Source organism: Penicillium brevicompactum, assembly GCF_028827555.1.
Source record: "Penicillium brevicompactum strain IBT 35665 chromosome Unknown utg000001l_segment0_segment0, whole genome shotgun sequence".
Taxonomy (NCBI): domain Eukaryota; kingdom Fungi; phylum Ascomycota; class Eurotiomycetes; order Eurotiales; family Aspergillaceae; genus Penicillium; species Penicillium brevicompactum.
The window spans coordinates 922,841-939,951 of NW_026623203.1; the positions used below are offsets into that span (position 1 = coordinate 922,841).

The 17,111-nt window shown below is 47.8% G+C and overlaps 1 protein-coding gene across 1 annotated transcript; it reads right to left on the reverse strand.

Moving 5' to 3' along the window:
- Window positions 1-10,883: 10,883 nt before the first annotated feature.
- On the reverse strand, window positions 10,884-12,367 carry N7506_000190 (uncharacterized protein; the record flags this gene model as incomplete). Its single annotated transcript, XM_056949486.1, has 5 exons — window positions 10,884-10,963; window positions 11,012-11,170; window positions 11,221-11,831; window positions 11,880-12,101; window positions 12,150-12,367. The coding sequence occupies 5 exons, from the start codon at window positions 12,365-12,367 to the stop codon at window positions 10,884-10,886; spliced, it is 1,290 nt and encodes a 429-aa protein (XP_056815401.1).
- Between the last annotated feature and the right edge of the window lie 4,744 nt (window positions 12,368-17,111).

Sequence of the window (17,111 nt, forward strand, 5' to 3'; positions counted from 1 at the left end):
CTCATTGTCGCTGATCGGCTCTGCATCCTCTTCGATTGCCTTCAACGCTTCATCCTCTTCAAGTGCCTCTTGGCTCTCGCTCTCCAACGGTTTCTCCAGACGAATCAATTGCTGTCCCTCTAGTGTGAGCTTTTCTGAGCACATGTACATCATCAAGTCTTGAATGGTCCCTTCGTGAAGAGACCCTCGGCGATAATGACAAATGTCTCGTGCGCTATTGAAGAGCCTTTCTACACCCGCGCCGGTGGCAGGGACCGAAAGCAAGTCTCGTGCGAGCCGAGACAGCACTGGGAATTCGCGCTCGTGTTCTTTCCAATAAAGTCGCGGCGACACAGGGACATTGGCTATTCAAGGTCAGTCAGTTGTTCCAGTGTGTTGTACTGATTGCTCGTGCCTTCGCGAAGATACTGGTCCACTTCGTCATACTCTACTCCTTCATGGAAAATCGATGCACCAGGTGGCTCGAGTAGCCGATCAAGCTCTGTGCTATGCGAATTGGAAGATCGCTGGACTGTACGGAATAGCAACTCGGGGTTCTGCTGCTGATACTGTGTGAAAGATGCTCTCAAATATTCACAGTACCTTTTTGACGTATCTTCATGGCAAGTTGAGTACTCTCGATCATCAAAAGCACTCAGTTTATACTGAGGGGCAAGTAATGTTCCAGTGCCATAGAGAAAACCGTGGTCGCGGTAGGTTTTTTCGTAGTACTCTTTCAGCTTCTGCCTCGCCACAAGCAACGCGCCATACATGTCTTTCTTCCAGGGTGTTGTCTTTCTCTTCAATCTTCGATTCGACCGTTCGATATGCTCCAGTAGTTTCCTATACACAAGGAACACACTATGGATTGTGACGTCTCTGGTCTTCATCAGAGCCATGGTGAACTGAAAAAACGGTTTGGTCAAATGAACGAGGTAGTCAATTTGCCTCCATTCAACGTCGGTAACCTTGAGCTGCGAGTATTCATGATCGCAGCAGTATTTGTCGATTACATTTCTCAGCCGGCGTGCTCGGCGAAGCATCAAAAAAGTTGAATTCCAGCGTGTCTGAACGTCATGTAACGGAAAAAGCCGAGTACCACCTGATTGGAGGCATAAAAAAGCATCACGCCGTTGTGGGCTTGCGTTGACAAAGATCGCAAAGGATCGAATCTAATGCTGTCAGTGCTCTGAGTATATTGAAAAGGTGAATATCTTGGCTCACCTTTGTCAGTGTATGAGCCACGTCTCCATAATTGATCGAATCCTTCAACCCGTGCGCTTGGGTGTCGGACCAAAAGGCTCTGACTTCTTTATTCTTAGGTGCTGCCCTGATATGTCCCAGTAGCTGTTTCAGGCAAAGCTGGATCACATGAGCCATGCAGGGAACCCGGACTATTGATTCCCTGGAGCTAATAGCTCCAATAGAGAGCAGTCTCTCTTGCAAGGCGCGTATCATGGTGTCGTTGTTGGTAGCGTTATCTGTAGTAACGCTAAAAATACGATCGAGAAGTTTTCGTTCCTCCAGTAACCGGTGCAAAACATCACTAAGGTTGTTTCCTGTATGAGGACCGTGCAACGGCTCAAAGCCGAGGAGCATTTCCCTATAGTTCCAATCTTTGTCGATGAAATAAACCGTGATTGCCATGAATGCCTGCTGAAATGGACTGGTCCAACAATCTAAAGCGAGGGAAACCTTGGCATCTTCAGGCAGATCTTGTAACTGTAACTCTTGCTGGCAATTGACTGCATCCCGGAGCCGTCTTCGCAGGGTCTTCGCTGACGGGAGTTCCAATTCTTTGGGACCAGAATATAAAAGGCTGAGTAGCCTCTGAAACACCGGGTTCTCCACCGTCTGGAAAGGCAAACGAAGACACGTAATTGTCTTCAATATCTGCTCCTCGATTTGAAATGTTGTCACTCTGTGGACACTGGGTGAGTCTCTCATGGAATGGTTCTGCAAAGAATCCGAAATCAATGACTGATTAAATCCCTTTTTCTTCCCTTTACGACAAGTGTTAGACTTTTTGTGTCTACTCATGGCGCTTGTCCCATTCCCTTTATACTGTGGATGATCAAGCACAGTGAGACAAGCCTGGCAGATGACTCGAGGACGCCCAGAATCAATATCAGCAACCTGGTCAAAGTGTTTCCACACATCAGCGTGACGCGATCCGGTGGACCATTTGATCTGGGATTGGCCTTCTCCATTCAGCTTTTGGCCGTACTCTGTTTCCTTCCACCATTCAAGAAACTCTGTCTCTAGATGCGACTCGTACGCAATCCATTTCTTTCTGTGCTGAGGTCCCACACGTCGGAGTGTCGCTGGAGGTCTTCGAGTAGTTATGTCGTAGGTTTTGCGGGGTCCTGTCAAAGGCTGCGGTCCATCTTAGTATACATGTAGATAACGCCGCAACACTCAGAGGCTAGTGGAAGGGACCATTTTCTTACGGAGGATTGAATTTCAGAATCCAAGAAGCCGTCAGATGACGGCTCAATAGAGAGCAGTGGACTGAAAGGCCGATGTATTGATCGCGATGATGAGGAAGAAGACGCCATACTGAAGTAAAAGGCCACTGATATTGGAAGAAGGGGAGATTTTTTTCATCTTGAGTACTTGATTGTGGATTTTGTTTCAGTCGCGTCGTGCGTTTGGATCTATCTATTCCTGAGTTGCGTAAAAGCCGCGGGTACCCAAAACCCAACCCAACCCAACCCAACCCGCCCGGAGATGAATACGACTTTGGGAGGACACTGAGAAGGTCCAAATCACTGATTTTAAATGATCGAACTAAAGATGATATTTTTGAGCTCACTCGAAAGATTCTCAATTGATAAATTTACATAAAATCATCAATGTGGCCTGTAATCCCTTCAGTTGTGTAAAGCAGGGCGATGGGAGCAGTGTTCTACATGTAGAGAATATATATTTCCAGGTCGATGGCGTTCATTGTTTCAATGTAATATCCACTCAAAAGCGTGACAGAAATAAATGACCAAAATTACACTAGATGACTAATCAGGGTTATCCACGATTTATGCATGTTTTTGGGTATTTTGGGCAACCCGCGGGTACCCGCCAAGAACCCATGGGCGGGTTCATCAAGGCCAAAACCCGCGGTGGGTTGCCCATGGGCGGGTAAGGAAATTGAAAACCCAACCCAAACCCGCGTTTGGCGAGGTCTATGCTTGAGCGCATCGGCCACGTGATATAGTGGTGAGCGGTGGTATCGTCTGAACTTTCTGATCTGATCTGTACACCGGCGAAGAGGATTGGTTTCCGGCAAGGTGTGGACGTCTGTCCACATTTTCACGGCTCGTTTCCAAAATCGACGTTGTGCAGTAGCCATGTGAGCCTCCGCCTCTGCGACACTAGTCGCGACCGTGAGAAATGTCCCCACGATGGCTTGCGCGCCTACTCTTTGGACTCGGTTGATCGGCCCCATGGCTTTATCCTTGCACGCGTGCATCCAGACATTGGAGGCGTAGTCCACGACTGGTGCTACCGTCGATGCGAATAGTTGTCGCGCGGTTGCTGGGGAGAGGCCTCGGAGTCGCCGAAGCTCCATCGCTGCTTCGAGACCCTTGCACGCTGCTCTCGCGATATGCTCCTTGTACTTGAGCCTCGTGTCCATCAAGACACCCAGGATCTTAACATGGTCTTTAGGTTCCACCGTCTGCCCCTTGATGGTGAATGGCGAATGGTCCGATTTACGCATCATGGGAGCAAAGTGTATGATGGCCGTCTTGTCGGCCTCGAATGTCGCTCCGCTTCTCTTTTCCTAATTGAGCGCCTCGTTGACAATGGTTTCAATTCCTTCCCGGTTACTCTGCGCGGTGGGCCCAGTCACCCATGCGGTAAAATCATCCACAAAGGCGACTGCTCCTCCTTGGCTGTCGATCTGTCTTTGCACGAGGTCTGCATTGAAGAACAGAAATAGAATCGGAGACAGGGGCGAGCCCTGCGGCAGTCCAGCTTGCGGCAGGCTTTGAGTCTCAGATGATTGCCCGTTGATCAGCATACTCGCCGTCCGTTCCGAGCAGAAGGCCTCGACCCAACGAAGCAACACCTCTGGTATGCCTCGTGCTTTCATCCTCTGGATCAGTCGTTCTTTGCATACTCCGTTGTAGGCTCCCTTGACGTCGAAGCTGATCAAGCTCAGCACTCGCCGGCCGCGCCACGCCGCATAGATTTGTTCCTGCAGGAACAGCAGGGCTTGCTCCGCGGAACGCTGCTTCCGGGCCCCAAAATGGCTCGTCGGGAGCAGCCCATGCGTCTCCACCGCGTGTGAGATCCTTTCTGCAACCACTGATTCCAGTACCTTTCCGAGTGTCGCAAGGAGTGAGATGGGCCTCCATGCCTTTGCAATGGTGTAGTCACCTTTATTCGGCTTCTTGAGCGGGATGATCTTCGCGTGTCTCCACTGTCTTGGCAGTGTGCCCTGTTGCAGTGAGGCTTGAAAGAGGCGGTTAAAGTCTCCCATGATCATGATGTCCACCACCGTTCCCGAGCCTCGCCGTACTTTAGTGATTGCCTTTCGGAGGTGATCGCATGCATTATCCAATGCGGAGGGGTCCCCTCCCTGTACATAAACTGATGCGATAAGAATCCGTCGCTCCGGAAGCCGAATGACAGCTGCTGTTAGGTCCGGCGACTCGATCGGTACTTGCTCCGCTTCCACCTCCTTGTTCACCCACAGCATGCTTCGTGCTGCCCATCTCCCTTCCCTCCACGTGGAGGGGACCATCTTAGTCCATTTGTGATGTCCCATCGGGGTGGTCAGGAGCCGGCCTTGAATCCTCCTCGCCTGGGGTTCCTGGATCGCGAGTGCCACTGCGGTTTCGGTATCCTTGTCGTTCATGAGGCTTTCCAGCACTGCACCCTGTTTCCTCACATTCAGTTGCATCACCCGAACGTCTTATTCATTGCGTGGCGGGTAAAGCTTCCGACAGTTTCTGCTGAACGATTCATGAGGGCCCCCGCATGGAACGCACTTCGGAACTGTCTGGTCGCAGCTGCTGTGGCGAGGGCCTTCTCAGTTGCGACCAGCGTAGCGGAGGCCGAGGCCCACATTGCCACGGCACAACACCGATTCTGGAGACGAGCCGTGAAGATGTGGGCAGACCTCCACACACTACCAGAAACCAATCCTCTACGCAGAAACATAGATCGGATTCGGAAGTTCAGGAGATACCATCGCTCGCCACTATATCAGGTAGCGGACGCGCTGAAAAATATCGACATGGAGTCACTGGAAACCATCAACCCGTTTACACTGGCCCCATGGGAAGCACGCGTGCAGACTGATGAGCCCATTTCTGAGGGATCAATTGTACCAGGCGGAGCAATGCAGATCGCGTTCAGCAGCTCGGCGCGGAATGAGCTGGTCGGGTTTGGAGTGGCGATTGAGAAACAACCACCCCGCTAACGTAAAGTGAGACTGAAGACCTTGTCCGTCACGTTGAGCGCGAGAACGGAGCAAAATCCATTTTCCGCGGAGTTGGCGGCAATGGCACATACACTAAAGACACTCGTGGGATTGAAAGATTTTCGGATCACACTGATCACGAGCAACAAAGCCGCGGATGTCACGTTGAAGAACCCGCGCCAACAGTCGGGTCAGGAATTTGTCTGTCAAATCTACAAGCCGACGAGCAGAATGCAGGGGCATGTAAATCAGATCAGCGTCCGGTGGATCCCCACTAGCGAAGACAACAAGCTACTAGGGCTGGCGAAAGAGCAGGCGAGAGCCGCGGCGCAAGAAGTTGCCATCCTGCAAGGACAGGTCCCCAAAATGAAATCAACGACTCTCAAGATTGCGTGTGCCCAAGCAGTCCCCAAAAGCGAGTTGCCCGAGAATGTAGGGAGACACTCCCGACGAGTGGACACAGCACTCCCAGGGAAACACACGCGACAGCTGTATAACCGATTGTCGTGGAAAGAGGCGAGCGTGTTGGCTCAGCTTCGCACCGGCATGGCAAGACTCAATGGATATCTTTTTCGAATCAATGCGGCCGAGACAGATCAATGTGCATGTGCACAAGCAAGAGAGACGGTGGACCACTTTCTCTTTCGATGTCGGAAGTGGACCGCGCACCGGACGGAAATGTTGCAATGTACCCACACTCACCGGAGTAATATCTCCTTCTTCCTGGGTGGAAAATCGCCCTCCGATGACCAGAAGTGGACGCCCAACTTGGATGCAGTGCGAGCCTCAGTCCGGTTTGCCATCGCTACGGGCCGACTTGAGGCCACCTAACCCTGCCGACGAACGGACAACTACCCCCTCTTACTATCCCCAGCCCCTTGTGACAGACGGTAGACGCGCTTCAACTGCCGAAGATAGGATGTTGAACACTTGAAGAAGCGCCTTCAAGCCAGTCTACTAACCAATACTAACCCACGGGGACCTGCTATGAGATTTGAAATTGAAATGGCAAATACGGAAGGAAATACTGTATGGGCTCCAAGGAGACACGGCTTATTCCCAAACATACATGTACTGGTAGATTAGTGATAGTTGCCCTTTCGGTTCAGCCGCCGGGCGTTAATGAATTGTGTGTGTGTGTGTGTGTGTGTGTGTGTGTGTGTGTGTACTGTAACATACTATATTCTTTGGTTTTTAAAGCTTCCATAAACTGCTAAATGAGTAAATTACTATATATTATCTTAATTGTTATTTTCATTAGGTCAAAATCACTTGAGGATGGGCCGCGTATAACCTAAGAGCTAGAGGGCCGGCGGGGCTTGTTTCAGAGGTGATCTCTCTGTCGCCCGGGACTGCAGTATTTTGCCACTTCATTCCCCTTTTGCGAGCTGAAAGATAGAGCGTTCCGTAGTGTGGCGCGTCTCAGGTGGTTACACGTCATATTGGCATGGCAACATGCAGAGCGGGACCGACCCAAACGTGTTCGGATGTGATTAGCCAGGTTTGCGACAAATCGGCATATTAACGAGCTGTGAACGATGACGCGGACGCATTCCCGACCATTGCACCTAGGGTTATTGTAGACAGATTAAGCCCGTATCAAATAGGAGGAAGAGGAAAATATAGATACGGAAAATGCATAGTGATACTGAAAGAGTAAATGAACGCTACCGATGAGCTGTCACCAAGCATTAGTGCGAGCCAAAGGCGCAGACGCACAGACATGGCATGCGGTTGGACAGGACTAATACACCGATATTTGCGCGAAACTCAGCGTATGCATCGATCGCTCATATAATGGAACTCCTGGCTTGTTTTCTCTCCCCATCCCACGTTTCAAAGCCCACGTCTTAGAGGCAATCTTCAATTCCCTCACGACAAATCTTCCGTGGTTCTCGGACCAATTCTAACAGTCTCTCGAGATTCAATCATGGATGATCGGTAGATTCCCCAGAGAATGAGTTTCACCTCTTTAGGCTAAACAGAAAAACCCAGATCTTTGCCTCCTCCTGGGCATCCGATGTATGACATTCTTCAGCTATGCGGAAGATTACCATCGACACCAACAAAAATCGAAAAAGCAAAGCAGAGATTGCATCTGTTGAATGAGGATGAAGAAGCCACGCTAATACGTCAAGACCAAGGGCTTCAATTGACACCTCTTGAAGAGCTAGACTTTCAGGTGAAGAAATCTTTTGACCAGGGACCTCACTATGCATCTATCAAGTTTCATGCCCTCCAGAGCGCTGCACTAGACCAATCCACAATGGTAGATATCAACAGTGCACGGGGCCTGCCACCTTTCTTTATCAAGGCTATCCCTTGGAGCTCTTGCAAGCTTGCTTGCACCCTTGTTCTTTTGTTCGCCTGTTCATGCGAGCCAGCAACTATATTGAATGCTCTCAAATTTCAGAGTCGGTCTTTGGGTGGACTTCCAACTATGGCAGATATAGCCAACACTCCGTCATCTGACCTTTCAAAAACGTTTGCGAGAGCAAAAAAGGCAGCGATTGACGGAAAAGTTGGGAAAACGACAGTTCTTGGTGTCAGCTTAGTTGATATTGAGATGATCGAAAGAGGAGAAAATAAATCCTCCGATATGGTCTATTCGTCGTTTGCGCATGCTTTCGTCCTAGCAATTGGCCGAGAAGGCTTGCGTGTATATCAAGCATGGGGAGAGCATGGCTACCGTCTAGATCAATACCTCATGGGGGGTGGATCTAGACTTCGTTCTTGGAAGGACGCTAAGAAATTCTTGAAACTATTTACAAAGCTCGCATCTTCTAAGGTATGTAACTTGTAGATTCCCGATCGGGCGTTGAGATTCTAACGCGTGTTAAAGGGCCAATGGTCAAAAGATCTCAATGATGCCTACGAATATTGTTTCGGGATAAGCATAGATGCCACCTGTGGTACAGGAAAACCACAGGCACCCATTGTTCCAACGTATCGACCTTGGGTCAGGGTTTTTGAGATCGAAGACGTCCAGGCATCTAATCTCACAAAGTGGACTTGGATTGGAGAGGATTTGGGATAAAAAGTCTTGCGGGCATTCGTGTGATGTGAAAATATTGTGCATATAAATCAAAAATAAAGGCTCCGAGCTTTGAGATATCTCGATCCCATGCCCTAGTCTACCATCAAGCTGATCACCAAAGAAAACAAAAGGATGAGGGACAAAATTAAAAAATGCCCTTCAAGTGATCAACGAGGAAGATTGCATGAGGGTATGGCCAAGACTTCGACTGAGCCTTAATCATTGGGTGAAAGTTAAATTCAAAAACGCTGCAAACCTGAGTGTCCTAGATGACAGTGCTAAGCTTCAATCAAGTGGGACCACTACTACCTATTCAAAAGATCCCGTTGCAGGAAGCAACGACCAGCGTTAGGTAATTCTTCAAGCCTGGACAATGAAAATGCTCCATGATTACATTTTTCGTCAATATTTCCCTGGGCACAGTCAATGTGAACATGAGCTTCTTTTCGGCAAAGATCAATTGATATTTGAGCAGAGTGCGTGCGTTTACCCATCAGCAAGACATATTAGTCAAAAATTTCCCACTTTTACTAACAAATGGGCTCATTGGGGTATCTGGAACTGCGATAAAGAGCGAACAAAGACTGCCGCTGGTGGGTACACCCAAAGGATAATTGTCGCACCTAACTATAGGCGGTGCAGACTATTAGCAGTCTGACGACTCAACTGCGACACAACATTCAAGTTGTTGAAGCCCAAGATCTATCTGCAGATAGTATGTATTGGGTCTTGCTTGGTCACCCATGGGGCAGCCCGAACGGGATCGGGACCTTGTGATAACCTCTAGGTCGCGCAACGTCCCGTAGCGACCTTCAGCAACCCTCAAAAATAATGCAATCGAAGATATCGATAGAATGTCAAGTGAAACCTAGAGCGATCTATCAATCAGAATCGAAACCCGCCTACTATACCTCTCCCATGGGTGTAAGCGGAATACCACAGGGAAAACTGAATGTCGACCAACAGCCACATAACCCTTTTTGACTAAAAGTATATTTTTGTAAGTAGCAATTATATAGCTGAGTTCACTTTGATACCTCGTTCGGGATTAATATGATACACATGGCTAGGAAGTAAGAATCTATCGTATTGTTACGGTACAACCTACGACATGATGCTGTTTAGAATCCATATCGGAACGTGGTGGAGGACCCCTCGTACTCCGCCTGATAGTCTTTTGATTCGTTGCACGAATGTAAACCCCGCATTTGCTGCCCACTGCCTTGTCCCGCACCTGATGCGCTCATTTTTTCCCTATGAGTCTGTACATCTTCAATTGAGCATCACCTGGAAAGCCTTCAACACGTGCTCAAACGATGCCTTTCAAAATCGAAGCAAATTTTTCTTCTACATCGTGTTCATTGTGGTAAGATATTGTAGATCCCGGCTGGTGATGAATTCTGTTGACAAATTTTCCCCATCTAGGGAGGGGCCGTCTCCTTGATCCTTGGAGCGTGAGTCATCTTGTTCTCGATCTCATCTCTAGGTAGTCTTATTCAAAGGCTAGCGTGTATTGAAGAAAAAAATTCACTAAAATCCCTCTCTTTAAGCAGGATGTCTTGGGCTCGCAGTGCCGCACTGATTCTGCCTTTCCCGACATGGGTTCCAGTCATCGCTACACTCATATCCCCCATCATCAAGTCTACCAAAAACCGTCCAAAGATACCACAACATTTATGACAGCGCCCTCGATGAAGCGTCGTGTTTTTCCGGTTGCTCCCTTCCCACTCGCCCGGATACTTCGAACGGCTCAGCAACGCGATGGGCTACTCTGGTTGCTAGCTAATCCCGATAACTCGGGATCTAGCGGAGCGGGCGAAGAGCTGGGAATATGTGAGGACCGCACGGGTGGTGACGTCCCTTCCGCTCCTGTAGACTCGGATGGTGCTGGCGAGCAGGGGCTCTCCATTTCAAGGATATTCCCTTCCCATGGCTCAGGGAGTAGGGAGGACGTGGCATTGTTGAGGGCATTGTAGTCGCGACGCGGAAGACCACGCGTCTTTCGCACAAATGGGTTAGGTGAGGATGTCATTTTGTGTTTGTCCAGTATCAGTGGACTAAGTGGTACCTGGGAGCGAGGCATAGCATACTTTCAGTATCATTCATGAGTTGGAATTGAAAAGTCAGAATGAAACAACGAGGGGGAAAATGCAGCTGTGCTTTCGCCCGATGTAATTTCATCGAAATGGAAAGTTGATAGGTCTATTTTTCACACGCGGCGGTTTCTCACTCGCGATTCTCGCGGTAAACAACTGTAATCTGGATGTTAAGTGACCTGAATTAGCATGATAAACGCTATTTTACGTGACAATAGTCGTGGTCATAATTAAAATCACAGATAATGGAGTTACGAGCTTTATGCTGGCACTGTATGAATGCGTGGAAGCGACACGAAAGATATTAGCATTCAGCTGTTGTCTACCAACGTGTCTCGGTGTTTCACAAATGACCTCCGACTAAGGAAGAGCTATCCTTTACTGGAATTAAATCCTCAAGACTTGGAATATGCGAGATGAATTCTGTTGGGTGTCAATGAAATCCATGCCCACACGAGGAGGATAGCGTACCCATCAGCTTGCTCAGGTGGTAAGTCTCAAGCCTTCTCACCCCTAGACATAAGCCGAGCATCCATTTATCAATCCATTCCATCTCCATTACTTCCAAATCTGTTGTAAGCTTCTCGGTATCGCCTTGGTACAAAATTATGACGAGGGCATTTCTTCGGTCTTTTGAAATTAGCATTCATGCGATTTCATTGGGCCATAGACAACCTTACCGTTGCTGGGTGACAGAACTGGAGTCATGTAGCTCCATGTCCTCAGGGCGCTTCTGCATGCCTCCTCGCTCAATTTCGTAAAGACGTTTATATAGAAAAGCCCCATAAAAGCTACATTGCTTGCTTGAAGGCGAAGAAGTACCTCTGTGACGAGGGTACGATCACTCGTTGGACTCTCTTCAATCCATGACAGCATCATGGACTTGTGGAACAACGTCTGCGGACGCATATCGTGTAGAACCTTTGGACCAGGAATGGGAGGGTGGACCGAATAGAGGTTGCTTTGCATGTGGGTATCGCCATTCAAGCATCCCCTACTCTCGACTGATGACGGGGCATGCTCAGGCGTGGGATATTTGTTCATTTCTCGGATCCTTGTGGAAGGGAACGCATTCTCTGGATGGCCGCTGCCGCCGAAGTGAGCAGTCACTGAGTCACCAATTATGTCTGTCCCAGTCCGCGAAGTTGGGAATTTCGTGTGACAAAGAGCTGTGATTGCGCCATTTGACAGGAGTTTTTCGATGGCATTCGGAACGCATTTTTTGAACTCGGCCGCGATTTGCACTGGTGCTTTACGAATATCAAATGTGGCCATCTTTATCGAAAATGCACTTCGGCTTGTTAATACTGCACCGAGATTGTAAATGTTGCAGACTTACACGCAGTGATCCTCTTCTGCCGCATCAACTGTCAGCGATGTGCTAGTCAGCACATCAAAGACGCATTTTTCTTTAACGATGATTCTTGGGCATCCAATGCTTGGGTTTCGTTTAAGACTTTCGGCCACGCAGGGTTCCCGCAGCCAGTTATGGAGCCCCCCATCAATCACAGACAATTTTCCACCTTTGTCGAACTCCACACAAACGACATAATTATCGTACCTTGTCTTCGTCAGCATAGCTTCAGCGTGTGCTAAACAATCTACTTACTCTCGCTGCCCTTGCAAAGGCCATATTTGCCATTCTACGCAGAAGAGACCCGTCAAGTCGGCCTCCCGCTCGTCAATTCTTGATTCAGCGTCGACAAGGATGACACGATAGAGCGAATTTTCTTTTAAATGAGTTTGACCATTCCTGGGAAGGTCAAGATCGTTCGGTTTGGTTTGGACCTGGAGTCTTGGGGATTGTGAAACGGGCTGGCGAGACATTAATTTTAAAGTTGTGTTGACGCTTGTGCTCTCTGAAAAGGCATCGGCCTGAGATCGACCATTTGGAGCACTTTCTGAACCGACTTCAAGTTGGACATCAGCCTCAACAGTTGGATTGGGCGACGCGCTCGGCAAGGCAGGCCCATTTCGGTGTGACTTGCGAGTGTGGCGTTTCAGTAACTCGTGTCTAGTGAAAGTATCCCCACAGAAGCAAATATATGGCCTTTCTTTGGTGTCTGATGGGAAGTGAGTCAGAAAATGCTAGATTCCGTGATTATCGGCGGTTCCTTACGGGTGAGAATGTGGCGCTTCAAATTTCCGGCTTTCAGAAAGCCCTTGCCGCAGTATTCACAAGTATACGTCCTTGCTCCACAAGCGCCGCTTGACGGGATTGATGTAGACAGCTCTTGGCTTTGTGGGTAAGGAGGCTGCGGGAATATTGATCGTGGAATTGAGTTGCGCCTCGAAGTCCGAAAAACTCTGTTGTCGTCTTGTGAGCTTATTTCTTTATTCTGGAAGGTGTACATGACGCATTTGGTTTACCTCGGTTTATTGTAGCCTCCCTCTTCTGCAAGTCCAGCATTGATGTCGCTCCCTTTGGACGAAGCCCCGTGTCCGGTAGCATTTAGCAAGTTACGGAAAGCTGAGTCCTTCCCTTGTTCCCTTGTAGCTTTGGAAGCATTTGTAGCGGGCTCTTCGGGGGGAGGGAGAGATTCGAAGCTGATTGCATCTCTTCTAGAAGTCAATAAAAAGCCCTGGCCTCTGCTACTCACTCATACGGAAGGTTACCTTGTCGAACTGCCGGTCGATAATAACGAGGCGGATGGAAATAATGTGGATAAGGTAGTGGTGGATTCGCAACTTTTGTAAAATTGGGGAAATGCAGGGTCGGCCAGTTATCTACAGGGTCCGCGAAAATCAGTATCTGATAATTCCAGGGGATTGTGTAAGATCAAGAGAAGTTCTTAATGGAGATTCATACTGGGATATATGAAAGCGGAGTCTTGGTGATGCGTCTCAAGTCGATGCCTAATTTCATTTTGGCTCGATATTTTGCCACCGGGCAGTAGTAGGGAATAGTTAGATGGGGGAGGAAAAGCCATGTTCAAGCGTGTACGAATAAAATAAAAAAGGAATATAAATCATTGAAAAAGGCGGACAGCAGGTTATAAAAGGTTGGAAGGGCCAATGGAGGTGTTTGACAGAAGAAAAAATGAGGAAACGAACGGGGTTACAAATATTTATAAGGTCATGCAGACTACCAATATACAAGCTCCAGCAGATGGCGCATAATTATCGGCCAAAATACAGAGAGACTATTTACAAGTCCAGATGGGGAAAATTGTTATGCGCAGCTGCATGAACTCATCATTGGAATGATGTACATGACCGAGTCCCCAATGGGTCTTGGGCGAGGAAGGAAGGGGATAGATGACTTGGTGGCGTTGCCATCGATTTCTTACCAGTGTTTCGGTTATTACGAACCCGACCCGACACTCCTGGGAACCGAAGTGCGGAGGCTGGTTGATCTTCGCATCAGTGCTAGGCAGGGTTAGTACGTCGGGAGGGATATTGAGCTCCACAGAACTAGGTTTGCAGTCTGATCGTAGCGCGGCCTCTCACTCGCACTTGTCCAGCCTTGCGGCCACTGGGCTTTCGACAATGCTGACAGGAGTATCTGGATTTCACATGGGACAGTTCTATTTGGTCTTTACATGGGCACAACAAATGTGGATGCGGAATAGTCGACGTTAAGCCTCGATGTAAGACTAGATGCTCTTTTCTATCCCTTGGTTGAGCCATCGAAAGTAATTTTTTACAGTCACCTTCATAACAAGTGGCAGAGTGAGAGTCACTGAGCTCTGAACAAAGAAATGGTGGCATGGCTAAGATACGACCACAGATTGTTTGACGCACAGGCGCTGCTCTGGCGAATACTCATTGCCGCAGAACCCGTTATAATTAGCGAAAACCTGTAGGCTTGGCCTTTTGGGCATGTATTCTCTACTTTCCAAGCCAGGGTCGGTCCTTACCCTGTCGTTCAAATGCCGGTGGGACTTCTGATATGTACTATTTTCTTGTACATCAAGAAGCGGCCTGCCTTTCTTACGGTTCTCCCGCTTTCTAGGCCCTCAATATAACAAAATTTATCTCACTTCACAGTATGGAATACGATTATGGATGGACAATTCGTGTCTGTACTAATTTTACTTCATATGCATAAAACAGGGACGAATAGCTCATTGAGGCTTCTATTGAGAATAGTTACACAGGAATCTTCTTTGTCTTGAAACCCTAATTAGTATAGGAAATAAAGGATTCAATTTGCATATACAGTACTAATAATGCAATATCACTCAACGTCCGAAGCAGACAATGAGAAAATAGACAATGGAATGGTGCTGATGGTTTTCAACATTGTAAGTTACATGCGCATTCATTACCATACCCGCCAATGTGAAATCTCGGGAAGCAGTACTCAGTGGAATATAGATGAAGTTCATTTCGGGTGTGGAGTTCATTCGTTGGTGGTACCTCTGGTTATCTTTTACTGGACTAATGAGGTAGGCGAAGTCTCTCAAGGCTTTTTTCTGAAGGTGATCGACACCCCTTGTTTTGTTACTTGGCCTTCCCAAACACCATGTCACAAAAACTGGTGGTGCAGCTAACCTCAACCAATGAACTTGCCTCTTTCCGCTTACCAGATCGCGTCTCGCAGGTTTCTGATTGTTATAACAAAATTTCCATTGCTACGGTGATTTGCTCAAGTCCGTGCTTTTCTAACGGCGCAATACATCAAGCAGACCACACTAACGGTATAAAATACAGGCTGCGCGCTGCTACATTCTTCCGTTGTAGATAGCTCATTGTTCGGTTATATCTCGAATCTAAGTCTTCAACGCAAGAACAAAGAATTTATCTTACAAAATTTCCATATCCCTCGCTCGAAGGCAACGAAGTATTGGCAGCTGGATGATCAGTCGCTGTATTATGCTCAAGGCACGACCAGTACAAGATAGGCTGTTGTCGAGCAAGTTCTTCGGGTTCGGCAATTGAAACTGCTGGTGCCTTGTGTACGGATCCGTACTGTGGATGACTGGCTCTAACACTCGTGGGGTCCTTTGGCGTGCCTGTTCTGGTCGTCGAGAGAGTCTCTTTCTCATGATGTGGCCACCAATGGATTTCTTGAAGATGTACTGTCCTTCCTGATCACAATAGGAATTCGCTTTGGAAAGTCGGCTTTAATTGTGACTCGTGCTTTCTTGTCACATCCAATTCCTACGAGTGTTGTTGCTAATCTTATTGAAAATGCCCTTTATTTCATTGAAATAGCACAGGAAGTCTGGAAAATGCTTACCTACACGCAGTACTGATCAGCAGAGCTGGTGGTTAGATCTAGTAAATGACGTCTATAGTAGTGAATTGGAGTCAAATGGTTATTAACGATCACCCTTGGTAGTCCCAGTATAGGATTACTTTTCAAGCTATCGGCCACGCATGACTTCCATAGCCACGGATGTAACGCTGCCTTGGTCTCAACAACATCCACAACAACTACACATTTTTGACAACCTCGCCGCCACCTTTGCAGTAGCCACTTAATCTACCAATAGAAGTTTCAGAAAGCGAGCATTAGACCTCGCCAAAACCGTGGGTTAGGTTTCGACCCTTGACCCAAAACCAGCCATGAAATTTGAATATGCGTAATATATACCACGCTACATATAGCGTGTGTGTGTGTGTGTGTGTGTGTGTAATTCATTTACGCTGACCCCTCGTCGAAGTTGATTTCCCGACTAGACTAAAATACGAATCCGTACCCAGCCTAGTGGGTTGTGGTTTAGAATCCAACTGTCGAACGATATGCGGCCTACCACTATGATAATAGATACAGGATTGTCTCCACTGAGATTGTACCACTTCTTAGACGAACTTACAGCCTCGCCGTGGCCTATGTTTGTTTCCACCTTCAACCCGTGAACAAGGCCTGGGATACTCCATTACCCCGTGAGATAGTGTCTTACAAAAGAGACGTAATAGGTTTATAGAGTTGCCGGCACTGGGATTCGAACCCGAGAACCCCAGAAGATGTGGGGGACCAACCGCACATCTCCTGTATCAGGACCACTTTTCTGTTGGTTACAGGGTATGAAGCGCTTGCGCTGCTACCGGCAACACGGTTAATGAAGGTGAGGGTGCTGGGTTCCGAACCCACAGTTTCCACAATTGCAGTAAAATGAAAACTTTCCATGATGGCGACGCTAACCACTGCGCCATCCACTGTTACGCCAACCATGCAATGAGGTATAGGGAATGCGGAGGAGGTGCCTACACACCACCGAAAGCTCCTGTTGATACATCACCTCGCTTATCTGCTTGCATACGCACAGAGACATCCCCCTAAAAAAAGGCGGAGCTGGATAGGGCTCCGAAAGGAATATGACTATTCATGAATATTCATGAATTTTTGCGAATATGAATAACATGAATTGCATAATAGGAATATGAATAAGAGTATTGAGATAAGTGATTGTCTGATTGTTTCTAATTGACTTAAGGAGTTTTCTTTAACAGGGGCGGGATGTCTCATATATATCTGTTCCTAATCCCTGCCATCAGGTTCAGCCACCGTGATACCCAACAAAGAGACTTATTCATATTCGCAATATTCATGAATATATGAATAATTCATATTTAATCATATACGAAGAGAGCATACATTACCGTTCATGTCGTTACATCG